Source organism: Lygodium microphyllum, chromosome 1 (genome assembly GCF_053477565.2).
Source record: "Lygodium microphyllum isolate KBCC chromosome 1, Lygodium_microphyllum_v1.1.10, whole genome shotgun sequence".
NCBI classification, from domain to species: Eukaryota; Viridiplantae; Streptophyta; class Polypodiopsida; order Schizaeales; family Lygodiaceae; genus Lygodium; species Lygodium microphyllum.
Window position 1 is genome coordinate 128,050,471 of NC_141135.1, and position 23,473 is coordinate 128,073,943.

General features: G+C 38.3%; 2 protein-coding genes across 2 annotated transcripts; both read left to right on the forward strand.

The window, feature by feature from the left end:
* Positions 1–5,322: 5,322 nt before the first annotated feature.
* LOC148041665 (uncharacterized) lies at positions 5,323–20,466 on the forward strand. Its single transcript, XM_087694711.1, has 2 exons — positions 5,323–5,711; positions 20,441–20,466. Exons 1-2 carry the CDS (start codon positions 5,447–5,449, stop codon positions 20,464–20,466), a joined length of 291 nt encoding a protein of 96 aa, XP_087550837.1. The 5' UTR covers positions 5,323–5,446.
* A 120-nt stretch (positions 20,467–20,586) lies between these two features.
* Positions 20,587–22,525, forward strand: LOC148041666 (uncharacterized). Its single transcript, XM_087694829.1, has 2 exons — positions 20,587–20,973; positions 22,478–22,525. The coding sequence occupies exons 1-2, from the start codon at positions 20,728–20,730 to the stop codon at positions 22,523–22,525; spliced, it is 294 nt and encodes a 97-aa protein (XP_087550955.1). The 5' UTR covers positions 20,587–20,727.
* Positions 22,526–23,473: the final 948 nt, after the last annotated feature.

Genomic DNA, 23,473 nt, shown 5'->3' on the forward strand with positions numbered 1-23,473 from the left:
TATTCTAGAAGTTTTCTCCAGCTTTTGGATATTTACAAGAGATAATATCTAAAATATTAAAAATTTGCTAAACTTGTCTAGAAATCTAGTATTTTTGAACCATCCACACTATGGACACTGACATTAATGACTAATATGACATTGGTTCTCTAGATCAATAAGAAAGCTGCACTCTAGAGTTTTTCACATTGTGACCGCGTAGTGGCATGACATCCACCCCCTCCTAGCCTGCACATCCTGTGGCATGTGCCAAAGTCTTACGGATTTGCAGTGTCAGAAGAAGTATCCTCTGCCATGTCAATGTCTTCATCTTCTACCTCTTCTTCCATATTCTCGTATTCAGGCTTAGTATCCAACTCCTTCAACTCATATGCTGAAGACTCCCTACATTTAAAGAGCTTGATATGTTTTCCAGCCATTGGAATCCTTAGAGCTATCCCATCCATATCATTTAATGCATAGGTAGCATTATAAAAAACTAACCTTACCACATATGGACCAAACCACCGCTTTGCCATCTTCCGACTAGCACTATGCTGATTTTCCAAGTTGTTGTCATAAACCAGCAACCAGTCCCCTTCTTGTATAGCTCGTGATCGAAGTCTGTGTCACTTGTAAAACCTCTTTTTGTTCTTGATCCTAGTAGCCTTTAGCTTTTTCATGGCTGTCTCAATGTCTTCAGGCCTTCTTTCTAATTGTCTAATGTGTAAGACCAGCAACTCTTCTCTATTCAAACCCTCTTCCCATGGTAGAACACTCCAAGTAGTAATAGTCTCCTCAATAGGCATGATTGTTGTCCATACATTAATTCAACAAGCATATACCATGTAATTGCACTATGGGTGGTCCTATCAGCCCATAAAGCAAAGGGTAACACTCTTGGCCACTCTTTCATCCTTTGTTAATGTCTTAATGATAGGCTGATGACCTCTTTCACTTTTGCCATTCACTTCAGGATTGTAAGTTAAAGTTAAAGCTAGATTGATACCTAATCGTGAAAAGAAGTCATGAGCCTCATCCCCATCCAATTCTCCTCTATCCGCAACCACTTTACCAACACAACCATACCTGCCAAAAACTTCTTCCAATAAGAACCTGCAAATTGCTTGAGTAGTCTTTGTACTAAGAGCTCGACCTTCCACTTGATTTGTCAAGTCTTCTCGTGCAAGCAAGATATCTCATATTCCATAAACCTGTAGGCATGGTAACCAAATCAACTACCCATTTGTAATGCATAGACAATGGATAGGTCAGTTGCAACCCATCTCTATGCTTTACCATGGAATACATATGACAGACACCGCATGATTCCACATAATGCTCCACATCTTTATACATGTTTTGCCACCAATACTTCTCTTTGATCTTGGCAAATGTGCCCCAAACTCCTCTATGACCAACCCATGAGCTTTCATGAAACTCCTGTATCATCTGTCGTTGAGAAGCCCTATCTCCCAATACACATATTGGAGCTCCTCTCTTTTTCTTTGCATGCTTCCATAAATATCCGTCTTTCAAGAAAACCCATAAGCTTTTCTTTTAATCCTTTTGAATTCAGCTTCAAACCACTAAGACTTCTTTGTCATGAGGCTAAGATATTGGCATATTCTCAGCCAATCATCCTCATACAACTCTTCCAAAAATTGTGTTCTTACTGAAGCATAACACTGATGATGCTTTCTCTCTACTGCCCATCTCTTCTCCAAATCTCTTTTCTTATTGTTCAAATCCATGCTACAACAGTTGTAGTAGCATTAGTTAGCTGCATACTCATTTCCTGCTGTTATACAATTGTTTTTAGTACCTATCACGTTGTCCTCTTCATCTTCCATCAGCTCCTCTTCATCTTCAAACCTGGCTTGTGAAAGCATGTCAGCCCCATGGGGTTTTCTCTACCTAAAATATGCTGAAAATCATGGTTAAGTGACTTTATATATGCAATCCATCGTAACATGGCAATATCAGGAGTTGAGTTACTATCATGCCCAATAGAGGTGGACAATCAATCTCTATCACTACATGAGCACCCATAAAATACTCCCTATCATACTTAAGGGATGTCACTATACCCCAAAGCTCTCTTTTGACTTGAAAATACCACTGTCGCTGTTCATTGAGGACCTTTGCTCCAAACCGAATGGTATATCTATTCCCATCAGCATCATCCTGACCCACTGCCCAATTGGGCTTGTATCCATGGTGAGAATAATACGTTACACATTCTCATAATTTGCTCTCTTTAGTGTTGGGGCTAGAATCAATAAGCTCTTTAACTTTTGAATTGCCTTTGTATGCTGTTTATCCCACCAAAACTTTTTCCATTTTCTCAAGAGCTTATATAAACTTTTAGCCACATGAGTAAAATGCGGAATCCATATCAAGTAAAAGACACCTGCACCCAAAAATCTTCTCACCTCGAATAAATTCGGACATGTCTCTCGGATCCTGCTTATGGCATCAATCTTTACTGGTGAGGGCTTTCTCCCATATGGTCCACACATGTGCCCAACAACTAATACTTCCTCTACTCCAAGAACCGACTTTTCTCTTGACAAAGTCAAATGCACTTCTTCAAGATGACTCAAAATCCTGTCACAATCAGTAATATGATCAGCCACCACAAATCTTCTACATCCATGCTCATTCAACTCTTCATTCTTCTCATGTATATCACACCCTTTTATCAACACATCATCAAAAAAGGGTAAGGTCAACTAAGGAATATACTCCCTCAAAACTTTATGCATATCATTCATCATATGCGCCACTGAATTGGTTGCTCCCTGTGGAAGCATACACATCCTAACCAATCCAAGTGGTGTCTTCATGGTAGTGATATCCTGATTTTCTAATGCAAGCTCGAACCGATCATATCCTGAATATAAGTCTCCCATAGAGTAAATTACCTTACATGCAAATGCTTTTGCAAATTTATCCACTATTGGGCTTGATCCAACATTCCTTATGGTGACCTTATTAACTGGTTGTAAATCTTGTATAAACCTCAAAGAACCATTCTTCTTTGGAATAGTAAACCACTGATTTGAATATGGAGCTGAAGAGGGCTCCAAAATCTTGACTGGCCAAAGACCAAGCCACTTTTACCCAGGTTAACAAGCCAACTCCTAAGAGTTGTTGCACTAAACAAGTGATTATTGCACTAATTGTTTTAATTCAACTTAACTTAGCCTTCCCTAAAATCTACAACGTTGTTTGTAGTAGTCCAACTGCAAAGATTCTAAACTTCAGTAAATTATACTGGGCACTAAATTGCTAAACCTAAGATAACTATGGTTTCTCCCCATCTCTCAGAGGCAGCTCCTCATAATGTTCTCCTGCCATGCTAGTGGCGGTTTATCCAGGAAATGTTTTTAATGTTTGATTTTGGAAAGGTTGTTTCAAGAATATAGATCTCTTGGATCTATTTGTATATCTCCATTTAAAATTCCTTTTTATGTTTCTCTCCACCTGATTAAAATTAATTCCTTTTATTTGTTTAATTTTAAACAAACATTCAAATCAAATTATCTGACATATCATAAACCCCTAAATTTTAATCTCCCTTGGTAGACATTTCCCACTCCGTATATAAATTTCGTCGTTGCTTATTAGTTTTTAAGTACTTAATTCATTTTGCGAATATAACGTCCTTTCCTTCTTTCTTCTATAACCAGTATCAGCATGATAAAACAAATTCTTTTCACACTCTTATGGTTCACATAAAACGTTCATTTTAAATCCCGTATATCCCCTTAGCTTTCTTTAAATTATCCTAGTAGCCCTCCACTCCATATATTTAAGAAGTTGGTTGTAAAATGAATAGCATGTAAAAATTTAACATAGATGCTGAGGCTTTTTCTCATGCCATCCAATCATCAAATTGTTTGATTTTATTTTGGTTTTAATTTAAACTAAATTTTATAATTGCAACCTAACATTATAAATCATTATAAAGTGTTGTCAAACTTTTTATTTGTAATTTCCCATGTTTCCCAAATGTTCACACCGTGTATAATCCCTCCTTTCAAAACCAAAACACCATATCTTTATACGAGCATTTCTTAAGTAAAATATTATTAAATCATTATTTCTTTTCTTTAACCCTTACAACATAAATGCACTAACCAATCAAAGATTTTGTTTCCAATATTTCACTAAGAATCCATAGTTTATATCAATAAATAACACATTTTACGTGAAAGAAAACTATGCCTTTTTTTCCTAAAATATAACTCTTTTCTAATTTTTAAATATAACAAAACATCTTTAAAAATCTTGATAGAAATTCAGTAAATTCCTTGACTCATAAGATTTATAGAAAAAATATCAGAACTTATAAATTTTCAATCAGTAATTTTATAAAATTTTATTTATGATAATTTTGAGTCATTTTTTAGTGTTTTCGACTGTTTTTGATTTTTAATATAATAAAAACCAGTTTAAATAAATGCAAACAACCATGTAGCATAAGAAAACAGGTTTAAAGACATATTTTAAAAATATTAAACTAAAGAAATTATCATGCCATATGATTTACTTTAGATAAACCAGTTAGACACTTACTTGCAAAACCCGCAGGTCGTCGTCACGTCCTTGGAGACCGTGTCCTCTTTCTGTGTAGCCACTATCCAGCCATTGTTTGTTTTCTATCCAGTCGATTCAAATGGAAGCTCATCATCTTGTTTTGCTTCCCCACAATTACCCCAGATGCTATTCTTGCCTATAACTCCCACACTTATTCTTCAACCTCCATGTTGCATAGAAAACAAAAAGGATCTCCCATCCGCCTTTGATCCTTGCTTATGATTTTGTCGATGAAGATCTCCTCCCATACTCTCATGAATCTTGGATATGAATTTGCTTGTGCTTAGGCTTGACCCTTATCTTGATTACTTTGTGGAAGAGAAGAGATTAGGGGTTATGTGGGAATGAAACTTAAGAGATATTGTTCCTTTATTGTATCATTTAGCCTTCGAAAAGAGGGATACGACACAAAATTCTACCACTGTCCACGATTGAAAATCCAGCTATCGCTTCTTCCCATTGTTTTCCACTTGCGATGGTTGCAATGCACCACTGCTTTGGTTTTGATCTCGTGATGTGGTCGATAATGGGGCTTTTATCTTCTTTGCTTCTCTAAGTTTGATGTTTTATTGCAGGTCATGGTCGTGTCGATTCTCCCTGACATGAATCTTGTGATGCCGCCGACTATGTCTTCATCTTCTTGCTTCTCTAGTGGGAAGAGAGGGTCTTTTCACCCTCATCTCTCTCTATCTCTCTCTCTCTCTCACGCGCATAAAAATCTGATAAAAGGACAGACTAGATCTATCTCAGATCCATATATCACCCACCTCTCAGGCTCGTCTCTGCATACCTGACCTTCTTCTGCTGCTTCGTCTTGATCCTTCCTCCCCTCCCTTCTTCTCCTTTCTTACACAGCATAACAATGGCTGAGTCGGGCGAGCACGGGAACCGCGGCCTCTTTCACTACCATGACAAGAAGTATGGCGGCCAGGCCGGCGAGGTGGTGGTGGAGAGCACAGAAATCCACGCCACCTCCACCACGGTAGATGGCAAGCCTTACGACGCCAAAGTGGAGATCAAGAAGCACGCCCAGAAGGAGCACCTCGCTGAAGCCAGTGCCCTCCTCGGAGGGCCGTCGCCATCCCTCTCCTTCTTCACACCAGCAAGGGCGCGCTCCCTCTCTCTCTGTGACTCTCTCCCACGCTCATCATCTTTCCTTCCCTTCGTAACCGTTTTTTCCCCCTCATCAATCGGCACCTCCTCTCTCTCCACAATTAACTACCACACCCATATGAATAGTCCAATACCTTATCATAGACAATATAGAGGTTGCTTTCATTATAGTATGCTTAGTCTTGGTAGCCTTCTATGACCTATGACAAGGGTCATATTTGCCTTCTATATCATGTGTATTTCTCTTTGGATTAGACAAAGGAGAGAGTAGATCATAAGGAGTGCAAAGAGTGTCAATTATTGTATATTGAACTTATGTCCCCTCTAATACATGGTTGAGAGAGAGCATTTTTTTGAAAGCCCCAACCTATCTTATTTTAACTTTTTTTTTTTTGCACACACATTTTAGGAAATTAATATAGATAGAGTTGAATTTCATGCACACACTATAGTGAATATTGGAGTATTGAGGCAAAGTGGTACATATTCATAGCTAGCAAGGATAGTAACACTAATTTAATAAGAGAAAATGTGGGGTGTGTTTTACCTAGCAAAGAAGGAATCTCCTTTGTGCATTTTAACTTGCAAAAGGTTATGGTACATGATAGTTGTGGTTGTGCAATTGCTTTCCACGCCATTTGGTAATCCCTCATGCATGGCTTACAAATACCATGGCCTGAGTTTGAAGCTTTGGAAGAAATTTATTGACTTGATCCCCTTTGCCATGGGATGTAAACTCATGTTGCCTAAAGGACCAAATGGCCTCTGCAAATCAATGTTTGAATCCTATGACCTTGCTGCCCAGTGTACTTCATGTGCAACTGCAGCTACATCTCTGGATATATCCATCCCAAAAAAGGCCCTTTGTAAATACTAAGTGGCTTGGTCTATATTGCTAGCTAGTGCTACTACTATGCTTCATACAGTTGGCACACTTTGAGTTTTAGTGAGTTCTCTTTAGTTCTTCTAGGTTCTCTTGCCGTTATTCATATCCTTAGAAGCTAAGGGAATGATTAGACATCTTATGAGTGGGAATCCACAATGATGGATCATCTTTGTTTAATGCGATTGTACCTTTAGTGCCATCTCAATTTTCTATTGAGGATTTTAACACAATTCTCCTTTGTTGTAACCTAGGCTCATTAAGCTCAAAGAGAACTGCATAATCTTCCATGAATGACATGATTTCTAGTGGCTCTAAGAATATGGATTGCATAAGCTCAAAGGACTTCATTTCTGCAATGTCCTACAGTCCCTAAGCCTTGGTCTTAATACCCTATTTCTGGCAAATGAGATATAAGAGTTTCTTATGGTTGTAGACAGGCCAAAAGGTTAAATTTTGTACCGACATTCCCTGGCCAGACTACAAGGACACGGTCTCCAAAGACAGCAACAATGAACACCGCATCTGCATTGAATTCATGTAAAAATTTAGTAATAAGGTGTCAATTGTATACAGTTTTGCCAAAAAATTGTTGCAATAAATGGCATGTTTTTAGGTGTTGTCATTCTCCCCCACTGAAATGCGAAGCGTCCTCGCGAGCACAGCTACATCACGAACATTCAGCATCACGAACATTGCTACCACGAGCATTGCTACGCAACTTTGAAAGAAAAATATACTCTCCTCCACTTAATTGCGAAGCGTCCTCGCGAGCACAGCTACAAGATTTGCAAAACCGCACATGGACAACTAGTAGACACTGAAAAGATAGGAAAAATACTTATTTGTGTCATATTAAAATGCAAACAATATAAATGTTTCAATGAAAAGATGTAAAAACTTGTGCAAACTAACATTCTCCCTTACTCACTCTCCACACTGAAATGCATAACAGAGCTTCATCCATTGCATAGAATATACCAATTAGGAAGCTGTCTAGAGCCGCTAAACAACAATAACCCCTCTAGCAATAAATTGCCACACTACTATCCTACTAAAAATATTGCTTCTGAAATAGCATCACTGATAAGGTCGTTACTTAACAAAGAACCCAAACAAGGTAAACTAATACTACAACACTAAATAGGACTCCTAGGGTTTAGCTGCTAACCCTCCATGTTCTACTAGAACAACCAGCCAATGGTTCGTAACTTCTAATTGTCCAAGGCTCTTCTTTAAAGTTTATGTTTTTAATGGTTTTTTTTTAAAAATGTCAAAAGAGTATATACATTGATTCTCTTTCCCAAAAGGTCCCACCCCAAAGAGATACAAGGCATCGGACACAGGGCACCCGTCAAGGAAATCCCTACAGCCTACCAGGACCTCAGAGGCGATGGTTATCTTCTTTTGGTTGTTTTTTTTTTCTTTCAAACCCTGCAGTCTCAGGGTGTTTTTTTTTTCCTTGTTTGTTTTTATTCTTTCTTTCTTTCTTTAAAAAGAATAAATATATAGACTCTTCCAAACTTTTAATATTTGGATTGGATTTTAAGGATTGTTTTGTTGTTGTTGTTTTTTTTTTAAAAGGATCAACTAAGAAGCTAAGAAGACATCACTTAATTGAACGATCAAACATTTCAGCTCAACAACTTTACTCGAGGAATCTAATCTAACGCATAATACTAGTCACTTTGCCTAGGCAAATGATAAGCAAAGAATACTCACCAGCTCAGCATCTTTCTTCCACGCTACTCCTAGTCAAAATTTCGTGGAGAGAACCTTGTTATTCAGCTATCCCACATATCGCTAGAAAAGCGACCAAAAGATAGGGGAAAACTCTATAGGACTCCTAATCGGACACCCATACAATGAAATTCACTATGTTATGCACACATGTCACCCCCCCCTTTAATCACTCCCTAATGCTAAGTCCCATCCCTTGTGAGTGGACTTCATATACAATTGTATGTATATATATCATTCATATTTGTTTAAAATATCTATTTATAATTCCTCTGTAATTTACTTAAGTGTTTTTTCTTTTTATTTTCTTCGACATCTCTAATTTCATTCCATCAATTTTTTATTCATGTATCTTTCAAAATGAATATGAAATAAAAAGTTTAGGTATGAAACAACCTTGTATGTTCGTGGATATTGCAACTCCAAGAATCAACAACAAAAGCATACAACAGTGTAACGCAAAATCATAGTCAAATCTGCACATGAAACATACACTAGCCAGTACAAAGTTAAAGGGTTAGATAAATAATAAAACTTCTCCCTGTACCAAAGAATTATCAAATACTCATGTCACAATCTCGATCAACTAGACTGTCATAATGCTTCCACTGCATATTTCTCCACTTGATAACCATTCTTACATATAGAACTGTCCATCTCACCAGCTTAAATATCCCAAACTCCAGCACTGAAAGGAATATCCTAACCGTGCGTGCAACTAACTACCTAACTACGTGGAAAATAAAACTAAAGTGCATGAAAACCTACAGGATATCAATAACTCAAAGCATTGTATGTTTTTTAACGCTATATATATGTTTGTTTGTTTGGTTGTTTGTTTGTTTTTTTTTAAAATGTAGAATAAAAGAAAAAACATAAAAGACTAGGAAAACAAAATATCTAGACTAAAATCTTCAAAGTCTCTGAGATCTTCTAGTGAAAACAATAATCCTAATCCGAAATCATCAACTCCATCTAAGTCAAACCTATTAACTAAACTATCATCTATAGGATGCTCAAGAATAGCCTCTAGCGTAGACATATCAGAAGTCACAGATCCGCTATCAGGTGCATCGCTAAGAACCTCCATCACATCGTGGAGCGAAGCCGAAGCTGCATCATCATAGTAGGGCATAGGGGCCACTGGTAAAGCATCTAAGGAATGCCCCTCGGTCGCATCCATGTACCAACAAATATAATCCCAGCATGGGCAGGGAACACTAGTCTGCAAATCATGGTAAGATGGAGTAAGGCGGTAGACAGTGGAACGATATCTCGCAAATTCTGCTTGCTCTCTACCTACCCTAGACTGACCAGCGCCGCGCTCAGGAGAAAAAACACTATTATAATCATGACGCTGGTAGGTATAACCAATCATTTCCTGCATGGCAGTGGTACCATAGCGTCGAAAGTATGTGCGACACTGCCAACACAAGAGCTGAGCACGCACAAATAAATGCCGCTGACAAGACCTACAACCAAAAGGTGGATGATACTGTAAACAAAAAATAATCACAAAGGAAGAACCACAACAGGCCTCCCCTCTCGGTGCATATAAAAACCTGTCATGCGTCTGAAAACGCGGAATATCGTAAGGTCCAGCATGAACAGGATCAGTACTATCGGCATCAATACGAGGGTAAAGCGCATCCATCCACAAAAAGGCCATACCTGCATCCCATTTAAAAACCCCCCAAGAAAGAAAAGACATCCAAGGGTGGATTAGACAAAGTATTATTTTAACTACTAACCTAACTATACCTAGCTAACCTAAGTCACAAAATGTTTAAGGCGTAGGCCATTAACCCTAAATATCTCATTTTCAGCATTAATATCCTGCACATCAAGAGAACCATTATCATAAACATTAATCACCTTAAAAGGTCCCAACCAACGAATTTTAAGCTTCCCAGGAAATTATAATAACGACTATCATAAAGTAAAACTAAATCGCCTTCTTTAAACTCCCGTACTTTAATATTCTGATCGTGCCATGCTTTACGACGTTTTTGCATTGCTTCTAGACTTTGTAGGGCTAATAATCTTTCCTCATCCAACTTTACCAATTGTAAAATCCGTTGTCTCAAAGATTCAACCTCACCTAGTCGTAATGATAGAGCTACTCGTAAAGTGGGCAACTCTTGCTCAATAGGGAATATAGCATTAGTGCCATAAACTAAATTGAAGGGTGTATTTTGCACTGTCACCTTATAAGTAGTTCTATAGGCCCATAACGCTTCATATAAACGTTCATCCCAATCTCGCCTGTGGGAAGCAACCGTTTTAGTTAAAATCCCACATATAATGCGATTGGTTACTTCAACCTGACCGTTAGCTCTGGGATAATAAGGTGTTGATTTGCGATGTTTAATTTTATAGATTTCCATTAACTCACTGATAAGACCATTCAAGAAATGGGAACCTCGGTCACTTACTAATTCCAGTGGGCAACCAAAACGCGTAATAATATTCTCATACATAAACTTAACCACATCAATGGCTTTATCCGTTTTAAGCGCTTTCGCTTCCACCCACTTTGTAATATAGTCAGTACAGACTAAGATATAATGATTCAATCGATATCTAGTAGGCGGATCGATTGGGCCTACAAAATCAATTCCCCATTTCTCAAAAGGTGCTAATGCTAATATAGGTGTCAAAGGGGTTGCAAAACTCTTAGAAGGACGACCAGTCCTTTGACATACATCGCATTTGCGACAATAATAATAAGTATCTTTAAATAGAGTAGGCCACCAATAACCAGCTAATAGAACTTTTCTTGCAGTCAATACACCGGCAAAATGGCCACCACACGGCTCATCATGCAATGCCTTAAGAACCACTGGTACTTCATCTTCCCTTACACAACGTCGATAGATACCTTCGCGTGGAAAAAATTTATAAAGGTAACCCCCTAATAGTCCATAGGAGCGTGATTGCATTAATATCTGACGTTTCCTGCGCTTATCAGCACCAGGTGGATATCGAGCAGTACTAAGAAAATTTGCAATATCAGCATACCATGGAACTTGTGTCTCCACAGTAAAAAGTGATGCATCCGGCAAATCATCTTCCACACCTTCCTCTTTGTCTGATATTAATAATCGTGATAGATGATCTGCTAGGACATGAGCTCTACCAGGACGAGTAACTATTTGAAAATCAAACTCTTGGAATAACAACATCCAACGAATCACACGTCCTGAAAGTTCTGCTTTATTAAGCAAATACTTTAACGCCTCATGATCAACATATATAGTAAACTTATTCCCTAATAAATAATGACGAAATTTCTCCACCGCAAATACCATTGATAGGCATTCTTTCTCAGTGGTGGTATAATTCCTTTCTGCATCACTTAAATTTCGACTCGCATAATAAATTGGATGATCCACCTTATTATCATCTGCTTGACACAAAACAGCTCCTACAACATACATAGATGCATCAGCATGAATATGGAATTCTTTTGTCCAATCTGGGGGTGCGAGTACTGGTCCTTCAATTAACTTATGTTTAAGAAATTCAAATGCTTTCTGGCAAACACCATCCCAAATAAAAGGAGTATCCTTTCGTAGCAGATTTGTCAAAGGTGATGCCACCTTTGCAAAATCGGAAATAAATCTCCGATAATAATTTAGATGTCCTAAAAATCCACGCAATTGCTTAAGATTTGTTGGAGGTGGAAGTGCAGAAATCTTAATAATTTTAGCTGGATCCATGGCAATACCTTCTTTAGAAACGATATGCCCCAATAAGGTTCCTTTTGGTACTCCAAAAACACATTTATCAGGATTCAAGGATATACCTACTTCATCACTACGTTCAAATACTTGCGTCAGTAGCTCAGGCATTTCTTTTGCCGTACCATAGACACAAAAGTCATGTAAGAAAACTTCCATCCATTGACGTAGAAAATCTTGATAAGCTGCAATCATAACTCTCTGAAATGTTGCGGGTGCATTGCACAAACCAAAAGGCATTACTCTATAAGCAAATGTACCCCATTCAGTAGTAAATGTAGTTTTGGATTGATCTTCAGGATGAATTAGTACTTGGTTGTAACCGCTAAATCCATCCATGAAAGAATACAGCTCATGACCAGCAACCTTATCAAGTACCTGATCAGTAAATGGCAAAGGAAAATGATCTTTACGTGTTTTGCTATTCAGCTTTCTATAATCGACACAAATGCGAATCTTCTTACTATTCTTCTTAGGTACTACCACAATAGGAGATACCCAATCACTGTATGCAACAGGATAAATAAATCCAGCATCTAAAAGCTTAGTAATTTCAGCTTTCACTAACTCTGCATACACAGGGTTTGTTCGTCGTTGACGTTGACATACAGGTTTTGTGCCTGGTTCTAGATCAATAAAATGCTGACATAATTCAGCTTTGATACCCTTAAGATCCCTATATGACCAAGCAAAAGCGTCAACATGCAATCGTAAGACTTCTTCGAATCTTTCACGGTGTGGCGACTCCAATTGGTCTCCTAAATTTAAATATTTTCCTTCTGCCATTTTAAGCTTAACTACTTCAACTTCAGGCTCTTCAATAAATAGAGAGTCTATTCTTCGTGGCTTAATTTTGGGCACATCTTCGGATATCTGCATCAATACGTTTTCAAGCAGGTTATTCTTAGTACTTGATTCTGGTGCTTCTTCTCCCACATTCACAGAATTTACTAAGGGTAAAGCCCTATAAGGAATAATAGCCAGGTTATCTTGCGTAGCACCATCAACTTCTACTCCATAGACATTTACTAACTCAGGAAAGGATTTTTCAGTATATCTCTTCCCGTATTTATCTAAATCGCCATTATTGACATTTACATTTTTACGAGATTTCATGGTAAATGAGGTTCTTACAGAGTCAATTACGCTAGGTATCTGCTCTGAATTACATGGATATTGAGCATGTAACCTACGGCGATATCGACGTAAAATGTCGTTATTCTTTTCTAAACATTCTTGATCATCTAAACTCCAAAACCATTGATTATCTTTAAGCTTGAGAATTAATGAATGTAGATTCTCATCCTCCTCGCCCTGAATTCGACAGCCCAAACAATGTATAACTTGTTTCAGTTCCACAAAACTCCTAGGTACTGCAGGTTCAAACCATCTAAGTTGCGGCTCTTGCCCATCCCCATAAATAGTAAAATCCATTACTCTTTCTTTTGGATGAGGCAACACCGCCACTTGCATATTGTGCAATTTAACCTTAGTAGGTTCAGATTGGACTCGTTGATAACCAATTATCGGTCCCCTAGAACAGCGATAAATCTTCTGTGCAATTCCGGTCGAATGCCTAAAAGAATGACACAACCAGGGAACATTTGTAGGGTTTTTCTCTTGAGTCTCTGGTTCAAAAGTATTCTTAGATTTATGTTTTTCCAAAAACCTATCAGTGTTTTCATGTTCTTCCCAATAATTTGTATCCATAGATAACGTTTGGTCCATTTGTAACTCACCCCTACTGAATTTAGATTTCTCTTCTTCTAAATAAAATTCTAAAAGCGAGATTTCATCTAGATATCGCCTTTCTCTAAACTGAAACTCTGCCTTTTCCTTTTGCAACTCAGTAATCTTCTTCATTGCTTCATTTACAGCAGTCAATGCTGCCTCACGCTCTACTTCCAATGCCTCTTCCAATTCTCTAATAATCCTAACGTAATTACCATGATGTTCACAAGAAGTCTGTGAAAACCTGTTAAAAGCCGAAGCTGAATCATCCTCATCCTCACGAGATAGTGGTCTTTGTAAGGGTTTGCACCTATGCCTACTTCTCCTTTCTCTTTCCTTCGCTTCTAGCTGATAGTAATAAATCCTTTTAGCTCTATCTGGCAATTGTCCAAATCCAAAGGGTAAAGCATTTTCCCCATAAGGAAGAGCTTCTAAAATCCTACTCTCAAGCATACTATTATGATTACCAGTAACATCATCTTCTCCCATACCTTCTGAAGAGGTTATTGAAATGTCAGCCAAATCAGATATCATTAACTCAGGCATTTCTTCCTCCTCTAATTCATCCATAGAAATCACTTCCGACCTGTTGTAAGCAGAAAATACATCTTCTTGATCTTTTCCTTCTTGATCCGTAGATAATTGAAAACATGTTTCAAGCGAATCATCAAGATATTCTGCTTCTTCTGCTGAAAGCATTAAGCAGTCGAGAGTTGTATCTTCGGATGTAGATAACCACTGAGTAATATCGCTATCCGAATCATTGTCAGATGAAAACGCTACAGCATACTCACCAATACCCATCTGTTCTACCTTGTGAGGCTGATGTACTATATTGACCTCTACTTTCTCTGCTCCTGCTGGGTGTGGTGTCTTAAATAACCAAGCATAAGGCCCTTCATGATCAGTCCTCTCCATTTCTGAATCATAAAACTCACTGTTGGATCTCTCATCCACTTCACTAACTGCTTCATCTCCTGAATCTTTCAAAAATCCTTTTGAAATAACTTGTATCTTAACCCTATCGTCTCTAGGACCAATCACAATTGAACCTTTATACCAGTCCTGAATGCATCTTGCTTGGTATAACCAAGGTCTTCCCAACAGGATAGAATACGATGAAATATTTGTTTGCGAACGAACGATCAAATAGTTCACATGAAATTCTAATCCGGCTACTACAGATTTCACATTTCGCAGTAACCCCAAAGGAGTTACTTTCCTTTGATCAGCCACACGTAAAACAATATGAGTAGGTTCTAGATCCTTCAACCCTAATTCTTGCATAGCTTGTTCTATCATCAGATTAACTGCTGAGCCACCATCTAACTGCACTTCATGTAGCAAGTGGCCATTAATAGTAGTATCGATAACTGGAGCTCCTGGGTCCACAAATAAATCTACTATTTTTACATCCTTAGTTGTTTTTCCTTTGGAAGAATTTTCACGGACTTTAGAAGCGTTTATCTCAATCCTCTTCCTTCGACGCCGAACTAATTTATGGTAAAGTTGTTTCCGACAAACAGGCGCTATTTCTAACAATTGCCGAAGGTTAATAGTCAATGATATTTCTTCTAATGCAGCCCAAAGATCATAGGCCTTATTTACGGATTCTACATAATCTTTACTCCCTTCCTTAGGAGGAACCAATCTTTCAGGAAAAGGAGCTACTCCCACTTGAATCTTAGGATTTGCTAAGGGCACAGGTAATAATGGATGGTCAGAGGAATGCTGCGGAGAATCCGATTCGGGTAGTTCTATATTAGGATCTATGTCCTTAGACTTATCCTTCACTGCTCCGTTTAATTGTGGACTCTCTTCCTCTAAACCTTGCTCCTTCTGTTGTTGCTTTTGTGCTCGAGTAATAACACCAATCATAGGGTCAGCCCTAAAGGTCACCTTACGAGGTATAAATTTTGATTTAACTCCGATATCTTTCCTTATTGTTTCTACTTCAACTAAATTCGCAGCAGACGTTGAAGGTTCGTTAGAGGTTTGTTTCCCTTTGTCAGACATTTTATTATCCTCTCGCTTAGGACAATTCTCTTCATAGTGTCCTTCACCACTGCACCTCCTGCAAAGAGGAGTATAGTCTTGATTTTTACGCGCATTTGGACAATATGTGGCTATGTGACCTTCTTGTTGGCATCGATAACAAATTACTGGTCCCCTAGGTCTTTGTTGACCACCTTGTCCCATTGAATTACGAAAATTTCCATTATTTCTTCTAAAAGGAGAATTTCTCCCTCGATTGCCATCACTGTTGTAATTGTTTCGAGGCACTGGGGGTCTACCCTGGGTGGGCAATCCTCGTGGCCTAAAAGGTTGATTGGGTGGTCCAATCTCATAAGTCCTATTATTACGATCCATGTAATTGTAATTCGTTTGCATTGAACGAGCTTGTTGTTGCTCTTGACCTAATTTATGCCAACAATTTGTATCTAAATGACCAGTCTTGTGGCAAAAAGAGCAAAACGGTCGATGATCGGGCATTAACCTTGAAGGCGTCGGACACTCTGTAGCCACATGGCCGTAACCATGACACTTGCCACACCAGATATTAGATCGAGGTGGGTTTGAAGTCGAATTTCCCGACGATTGTTGAGCACTAGATCCTTGTGTCGTTATCGAATAAATTTCCTTCAAAGGTGCTTGTACTGCAGTCATAATTTCCTCCTTTAATTTTCCTAGAGATTTCGCAATAATATCTGCTACTTTTGCTTCATCCAGAGGAGATTGAGATTGCGGCATAGAAGGCATTCCTGTCTGCATCATATAGGCTGGAATTGAAGTGTACGGATTTAGAGGTACACTCGACATGTTTGAGCTTGCGGTTACCGAGGGATTTAAAGGAACGGTCACATAAGACACGTTCTTAGGTACTCCACCTGAAGTGCTTGGGTATTCTGTCCGAGATTCTTTGAATAGATCTCTCCGTCGTTGTTGACTAAGCTGCACTTCTTCCCACCATCTAGCATGTGTTTTAGCATCTGCCAACGTAGCTGGTCGTTGTAAACTAACATGCTGATGAACTTCAGGATTAAGTCCATCAATAAACTTACGTTTTTGCGTGGGATCGTCAGGAGCAGGATTCATCTTACGAATGATTGTCTCCATGCGCTCAATATAATGTTCAACACTTTCAGTTGCTCCTTGGGACAGATAATCCAGTTGAAGAGCCAATCTATCTTGAAAACCTTGTCGTCTAAATTTTTCTAGAAAAGCTCTTAATAAGGCATCATAGGTCCCTTTATGTTGAGCATCTAAATTCCCATACCATTTCACTGCTTCATCTTTTAATGTTGCAGGGAAGATATGAAGCTTTTGGTCGTCATCTATTATCTCATTGGCGATGCAAGTCACCTCAAATCTTTGCGAATGGGCATCGGGATCTTCGTCCCACAATCCCCCGAATTGCGTGAAATCAGCTAATCTAACTGGGTTGCGAGCCATTGTTTCTCTAAATAGTAGCCCTAACCCTAAATCGTTGATAGTATCAAACCACGGAGGTTCCTGAGGTTCCTTAAATAATTGACGCAATCCGAAATTTGACTCTAAATCCCAGTCAAAGAGTAGTTCAATACTCCCGACCGTAGCATTAGCTTCACTCTCCCTAGTTTCACTATTTTTCCTACCTCTTTCCCCAGTGACACTGCTAGTATCGGAGACAACTTGATTCCATTGATATGAAGCTGCTTCACTTTCCTTTGATAGTGTTCTATCAGTTGATAAGCTAGATTGAAGAGGTTCTACCGTTGAGTTAGACACAGCGTCTACTCCCAAATTCAGCAATGCGTTGACCCTCTCTAGCCTTTCTAATAGCCAAGCCTCTTGTCGCACTGCTCGTTCTCTAACTCGCTGATCCCTAGCTTCGTTTTGCTGCTTCCGTCTCTCTTCTGAATTCATCCACGAGTACAAAACTAGCTTTTACTGTCATACTCCAAAATTACTCTCGTTTTATTTGAAGCTATAAAATTAGGTTGTCGCTTGTATGCGCACTTAGAAGTTTCAAAATAGTCGGCAGCTCTGGGTCTATCTCCCCAAAAGGTAACTTTTCTTCTTGCTCGGGGATTAAACCTAGAATTTCAGCAACCTCTCTAACGTCTTTCGTGTCGAAAGAAATTTTTAAACCTCTGGATACACGTATCCAAGGCAACACATCATTCCACACTACTCTTCTAAACGTCCGATAAGCTGTGCGGTAATACCAATCAAAGTGGTACGATACACTAATTGTATTTATCTCTACCGCGTCTATTAACCCAAAGTGTGTCGCTAGTAGAACTATAGTTTGCGCACAGTCGTTAAAACCCCAGCTCCAAGAGGATAATTGTTCAACGTCCACAGTTAATTGTGGCCCAAAATATGTGCCTCCCTCTACTAACTCCGTATCTCTCGCCCAGTCTAGCACTTTTCTTTGACACTCCTGGGGCAAATTAGGAAAATAGTCCCTTAGAAAAGAGACTGCGTATTCACTCATAAATAACACTTAGGATCTAAAATACCCTCGGAAGATTTATCACTTGTTCAAGCGCACTTGGCTCCCGGCAGACGCACCAAAAATGACTGGCCAAAGACCAAGCCACTTTTACCCAGGTTAACAAGCCAACTCCTAAGAGTTGTTGCACTAAACAAGTGATTATTGCACTAATTGTTTTAATTCAACTTAACTTAGCCTTCCCTAAAATCTACAACGTTGTTTGTAGTAGTCCAACTGCAAAGATTCTAAACTTCAGTAAATTATACTGGGCACTAAATTGCTAAACCTAAGATAACTATGGTTTCTCCCCATCTCTCAGAGGCAGCTCCTCATAATGTTCTCCTGCCATGCTAGTGGCGGTTTATCCAGGAAATGTTTTTAATGTTTGATTTTGGAAAGGTTGTTTCAAGAATATAGATCTCTTGGATCTATTTGTATATCTCCATTTAAAATTCCTTTTTATGTTTCTCTCCACCTGATTAAAATTAATTCTTTTTATTTGTTTAATTTTAAACAAACATTCAAATCAAATTATTTGACATATCATAAACCCCTAAATTTTAATCTCCCTTGGTAGACATTTCCCACTCCGTATATAAATTTCGTCGTTGCTTATTAGTTTTTAAGTACTTAATTCATTTTGCGAATATAACGTCCTTTCCTTCTTTCTTCTATAACCAGTATCAGCATGATAAAACAAATTCTTTTCACACTCTTATGGTTCACATAAAACGTTCATTTTAAATCCCGTATATCCCCTTAGCTTTCTTTAAATTATCCTAGTAGCCCTCCACTCCATATATTTAAGAAGTTGGTTGTAAAATGAATAGCATGTAAAAATTTAACATAGATGCTGAGGCTTTTTCTCATGCCATCCAATCATCAAATTGTTTGATTTTATTTTGGTTTTAATTTAAACTAAATTTTATAATTGCAACCTAACATTATAAATCATTATAAAGTGTTGTCAAACTTTTTATTTGTAATTTTCCATGTTTCCCAAATGTTCACACCGTGTATAATCCCTCCTTTCAAAACCAAAACACCATATCTTTATACGAGCATTTCTTAAGTAAAATATTATTAAATCATTATTTCTTTTCTTTAACCCTTACAACATAAATGCACTAACCAATCAAAGATTTTGTTTCCAATATTTCACTAAGAATCCATAGTTTATATCAATAAATAACACATTTTACGTGAAAGAAAACTATGCCTTTTTTTCCTAAAATATAACTCTTTTCTAATTTTTAAATATAACAAAACATCTTTAAAAATCTTGATAGAAATTTAGTAAATTCCTTGACTCATAAGCTTTATAGGAAAAATATCAGAACTTATAAATTTTCAATCAGTAATTTTATAAAATTTTATTTATGATAATTTTGAGTCATTTTTTAGTGTTTTCGACTGTTTTTGATTTTTAATATAATAAAAACCAGTTTAAATAAATGCAAACAACCATGTAGCATAAGAAAACAGGTTTAAAGACATATTTTAAAAATATTAAACTAAAGAAATTATCATGCCATATGATTTACTTTAGATAAACCAGTTAGACACTTACTTGCAAAACCCGCAGGTCGTCGTCACGTCCTTGGAGACCGTGTCCTCTTTCTGTCTAGCCACTATCTAGCCATTGTCTGTTTTCTATCCAGTCGATTCAAATGGAAGCTCATCATCTTGTTTTGCTTCCCCACAATTACCCCAGATGCTATTCTTGCCTATAACTCCCACACTTATTCTTCAACCTCCATGTTGCATAGAAAACAAAAAGGATCTCCCATCCGCCTTTGATCCTTGCTTATGATTTTGTCCATGAAGATCTCCTCCCATACTCTCATGAATCTTGGATATGAATTTGCTTGTGCTTAGGCTTGACCCTTATCTTGATTACTTTGTGGAAGAGAAGAGATTAGGGGTTATGTGGGAATGAAACTTAAGAGATATTGTTCCTTTATTGTATCATTTAGCCTTCGAAAAGAGGGATACGACACAAAATTCTACCACTGTCCACGATTGAAAATCCAGCTATCGCTTCTTCCCATTGTTTTCCACTTGCGATGGTTGCAATGCACCACTGCTTTGGTTTTGATCTCATGATGTGGTCGATAATGGGGCTTTTATCTTCTTTGCTTCTCTAAGTTTGATGTTTTATTGCAGGTCATGGTCGTGTCGATTCTCCCTGACATGAATCTTGTGATGCCGCCGATTATGTCTTCATCTTCTTGCTTCTCTGGTGGGAAGAGAGGGTCTTTTCACCCTCATCTCTCTCTATCTCTCTCTCTCTCTCACGCGCATAAAAATCTGATAAAAGGACAGACTAGATCTATCTCAGATCCATATATCACCCACCTCTCAGGCTCGTCTCTGCATACCTGACCTTCTTCTGCTGCTTCGTCTCGATCCTTCCTCCCCTCCCTTCTTCTCCTTTCTTACACAGCATAACAATGGCTGAGTCGAGTGAGCACGGGAACCGCGGCCTCTTTCACCACCATGACAAGAAGTATGGCGGCCAGGCCGGCGAGGTGGTGGTGGAGAGCACAGAAATCCACGCCACCTCCACCACGGTAGATGGCAAGCCTTACGACGCCAAAGTGGAGATCAAGAAGCACGCCCAGAAGGAGCACCTCGCTGAAGCCAGTGCCCTCCTCGGAGGGCCGTCGCCATCCCTCTCCTTCTTCACACCAGCAAGGGCGCGCTCCCTCTCTCTCTGTGACTCTCTCCCACGCTCATCATCTTTCCTTCCCTTCGTAACCGTTTTTTCCCCCTCATCAATCGGCACCTCCTCTCTCTCCACAATTAACTACCACACCCATATGAATAGTCCAATACCTTATCATAGACAATATAGAGGTTGCTTTCATTATAGTATGCTTAGTCTTGGTAGCCTTCTATGACCTATGACAAGGGTCATATTTGCCTTCTATATCATGTGTATTTCTCTTTGGATTAGACAAAGGAGAGAGTAGATCATAAGGAGTGCAAAGAGTGTCAATTATTGTATATTGAACTTATGTCCCCTCTAATACATGGTTGAGAGAGAGCATTTTTTTGAAAGCCCCAACCTATCTTATTTTAACTTTTTTTTTTTTGCACACACATTTTAGGAAATTAATATAGATAGAGTTGAATTTCATGCACACACTATAGTAAATATTGGAGTATTGAGGCAAAGTGGTACATATTCATAGCTAGCAAGGATAGTAACACTAATTTAATAAGAGAAAATGTGGGGTGTGTTTTACCTAGCAAAGAAGGAATCTCCTTTGTGCATTTTAACTTGCAAAAGGTTATGGTACATGATAGTTGTGGTTGTGCAATTGCTTTCCACGCCATTTGGTAATCCCTCATGCATGGCTTACAAATACCATGGCCTGAGTTTGAAGCTTTGGAAGAAATTTATTGACTTGATCCCCTTTGCCATGGGATGTAAACTCATGTTACCTAAAGGACCAAATGGCCTCTGCAAATCAATGTTTGAATCCTATGACCTTGCTGCCCAGTGTACTTCATGTGCAACTGCAGCTACATCTCTGGATATATCCATCCCAAAAAAGGCCCTTTGTAAATACTAAGTGGCTTGGTCTATATTGCTAGCTAGTGCTACTACTATGCTTCATACAGTTGGCACACTTTGAGTTTTAGTGAGTTCTCTTTAGTTCTTCTAGGTTCTCTTGCCGTTATTCATATCCTTAGAAGCTAAGGGAATGATCAGACATCTTATGAGTGGGAATCCACAATGATGGATCATCTTTGTTTAATGCGATTGTACCTTTAGTGCCATCTCAATTTTCTATTGAGGATTTTAACACAATTCTCCTTTGTTGTAACCTAGGCTCATTAAGCTCAAAGAGAACTGCATAATCTTCCATGAATGACATGATTTCTAGTGGCTCTAAGAATATGGATTGCATAAGCTCAAAGGACTTCATTTCTGCAATGTCCTACAGTCCCTAAGCCTTGGTCTTAATACCCTATTTCTGGCAAATGAGATATAAGAGTTTCTTATGGTTGTAGACAGGCCAAAAGGTTAAATTTTGAACCGACATTCCCTGGCCAGACTGCAAGGACACGGTCTCCAAAGACAGCAACAATGAACACCGCATCTGCATTGAATTCATGTAAAAATTTAGTAATAAGGTGTCAATTGTATACAGTTTTGCCAAAAAATTGTTGCAATAAATGGCATGTTTTTAGGTGTTGTCAAATCTGCATCCTGATCTTCTTGTTCAAAAGCTCCAGTAGCTTAGGCAAATATGGCCGAGGTACTGGAATAGGCTTTACATTCCATGGCATATGAAGTACTGTAAAGATCACCATAGATCCAACTATGGTTGGATGAACACATCTAATTTCATCTGGCTGAAACGTAAAGGCTTTCCCATGCCTTGCCAACATCTACAAGAAAAAAGCTCTTTTTGCAGGTAAAAGAAAGCTTGTATTACCAATTTTCAGCTTTTGTAAAGTTTTAGCTATAAATTTATATCCTACTCCATGTGGATCCCATAAACTAGGCTATTGAGTCACTTTTACAGCCAACCCATCACTTTAGGTGGTAAAGGCAAAGCCATGGGCTTAACCTTCTTTGCAACTAATTTGTGCTTTGTATCCACCCTTGCTTCAACCTTGTTTTGCAGCCCATATTGTACCCCATAACATTCATGGTTAGAAAACTCTTGAATGACTTCATACATCTCTAAAGTGTCAACATAAATAACTTCTTTTTTTGCATTAATTGCTATAGAAATTTCAGCAACTGTATCAACATCAACCAGCCCTGAAATACCTTCATTTGTAGCCATCAAACCCATGTCTTCAGCTCTTTTTCAACCTATCCTACATATTTCTTTTTAGCCCTACATATGGTTGAAATATTCTTAAAACTGCTAAGACTACATAATGTCCATTAAACTCTCGTGCACATTAGGTGGCCTAGGATTATCCTGTAGCCTATCCTGATTGTGGGGATGATTTACACAAATAGTGAGAAATTGTATTGCCTTTGTATTGTTTTGACTTTGAACTCGTGCATATGAAGAACCATCATCTAAGGCTTTTGTTTCTAGCCTTGATTCCGAAATATAGGGCTGCCCCAAAATCATCGAATAACTACATGAATCTTGCACAAAAAATTGATATTCATCCCTAACATCTCCAATATCCACGGGTACATTTAGACAATCAGCATAAAGA

Coding starts and splice junctions, on each gene's coding strand:
- LOC148041666 (XM_087694829.1), top strand. CDS start 20,728: ATGGCTGAGTCGAGTGAGCACGGGAACCGCGGCCTCTTTCACCACCAT. Junction 20,974..22,477: donor CCTTCTTCACACCAGCAAGG/GCGCGCTCCCTC, acceptor GCATGTTTTTAG/GTGTTGTCAAATCTGCATCC.
- LOC148041665 (XM_087694711.1), top strand. CDS start 5,447: ATGGCTGAGTCGGGCGAGCACGGGAACCGCGGCCTCTTTCACTACCAT. Junction 5,712..20,440: donor GGCGCGCTCCCTCTCTCTCT/GTGACTCTCTCC, acceptor GTTTTATTGCAG/GTCATGGTCGTGTCGATTCT.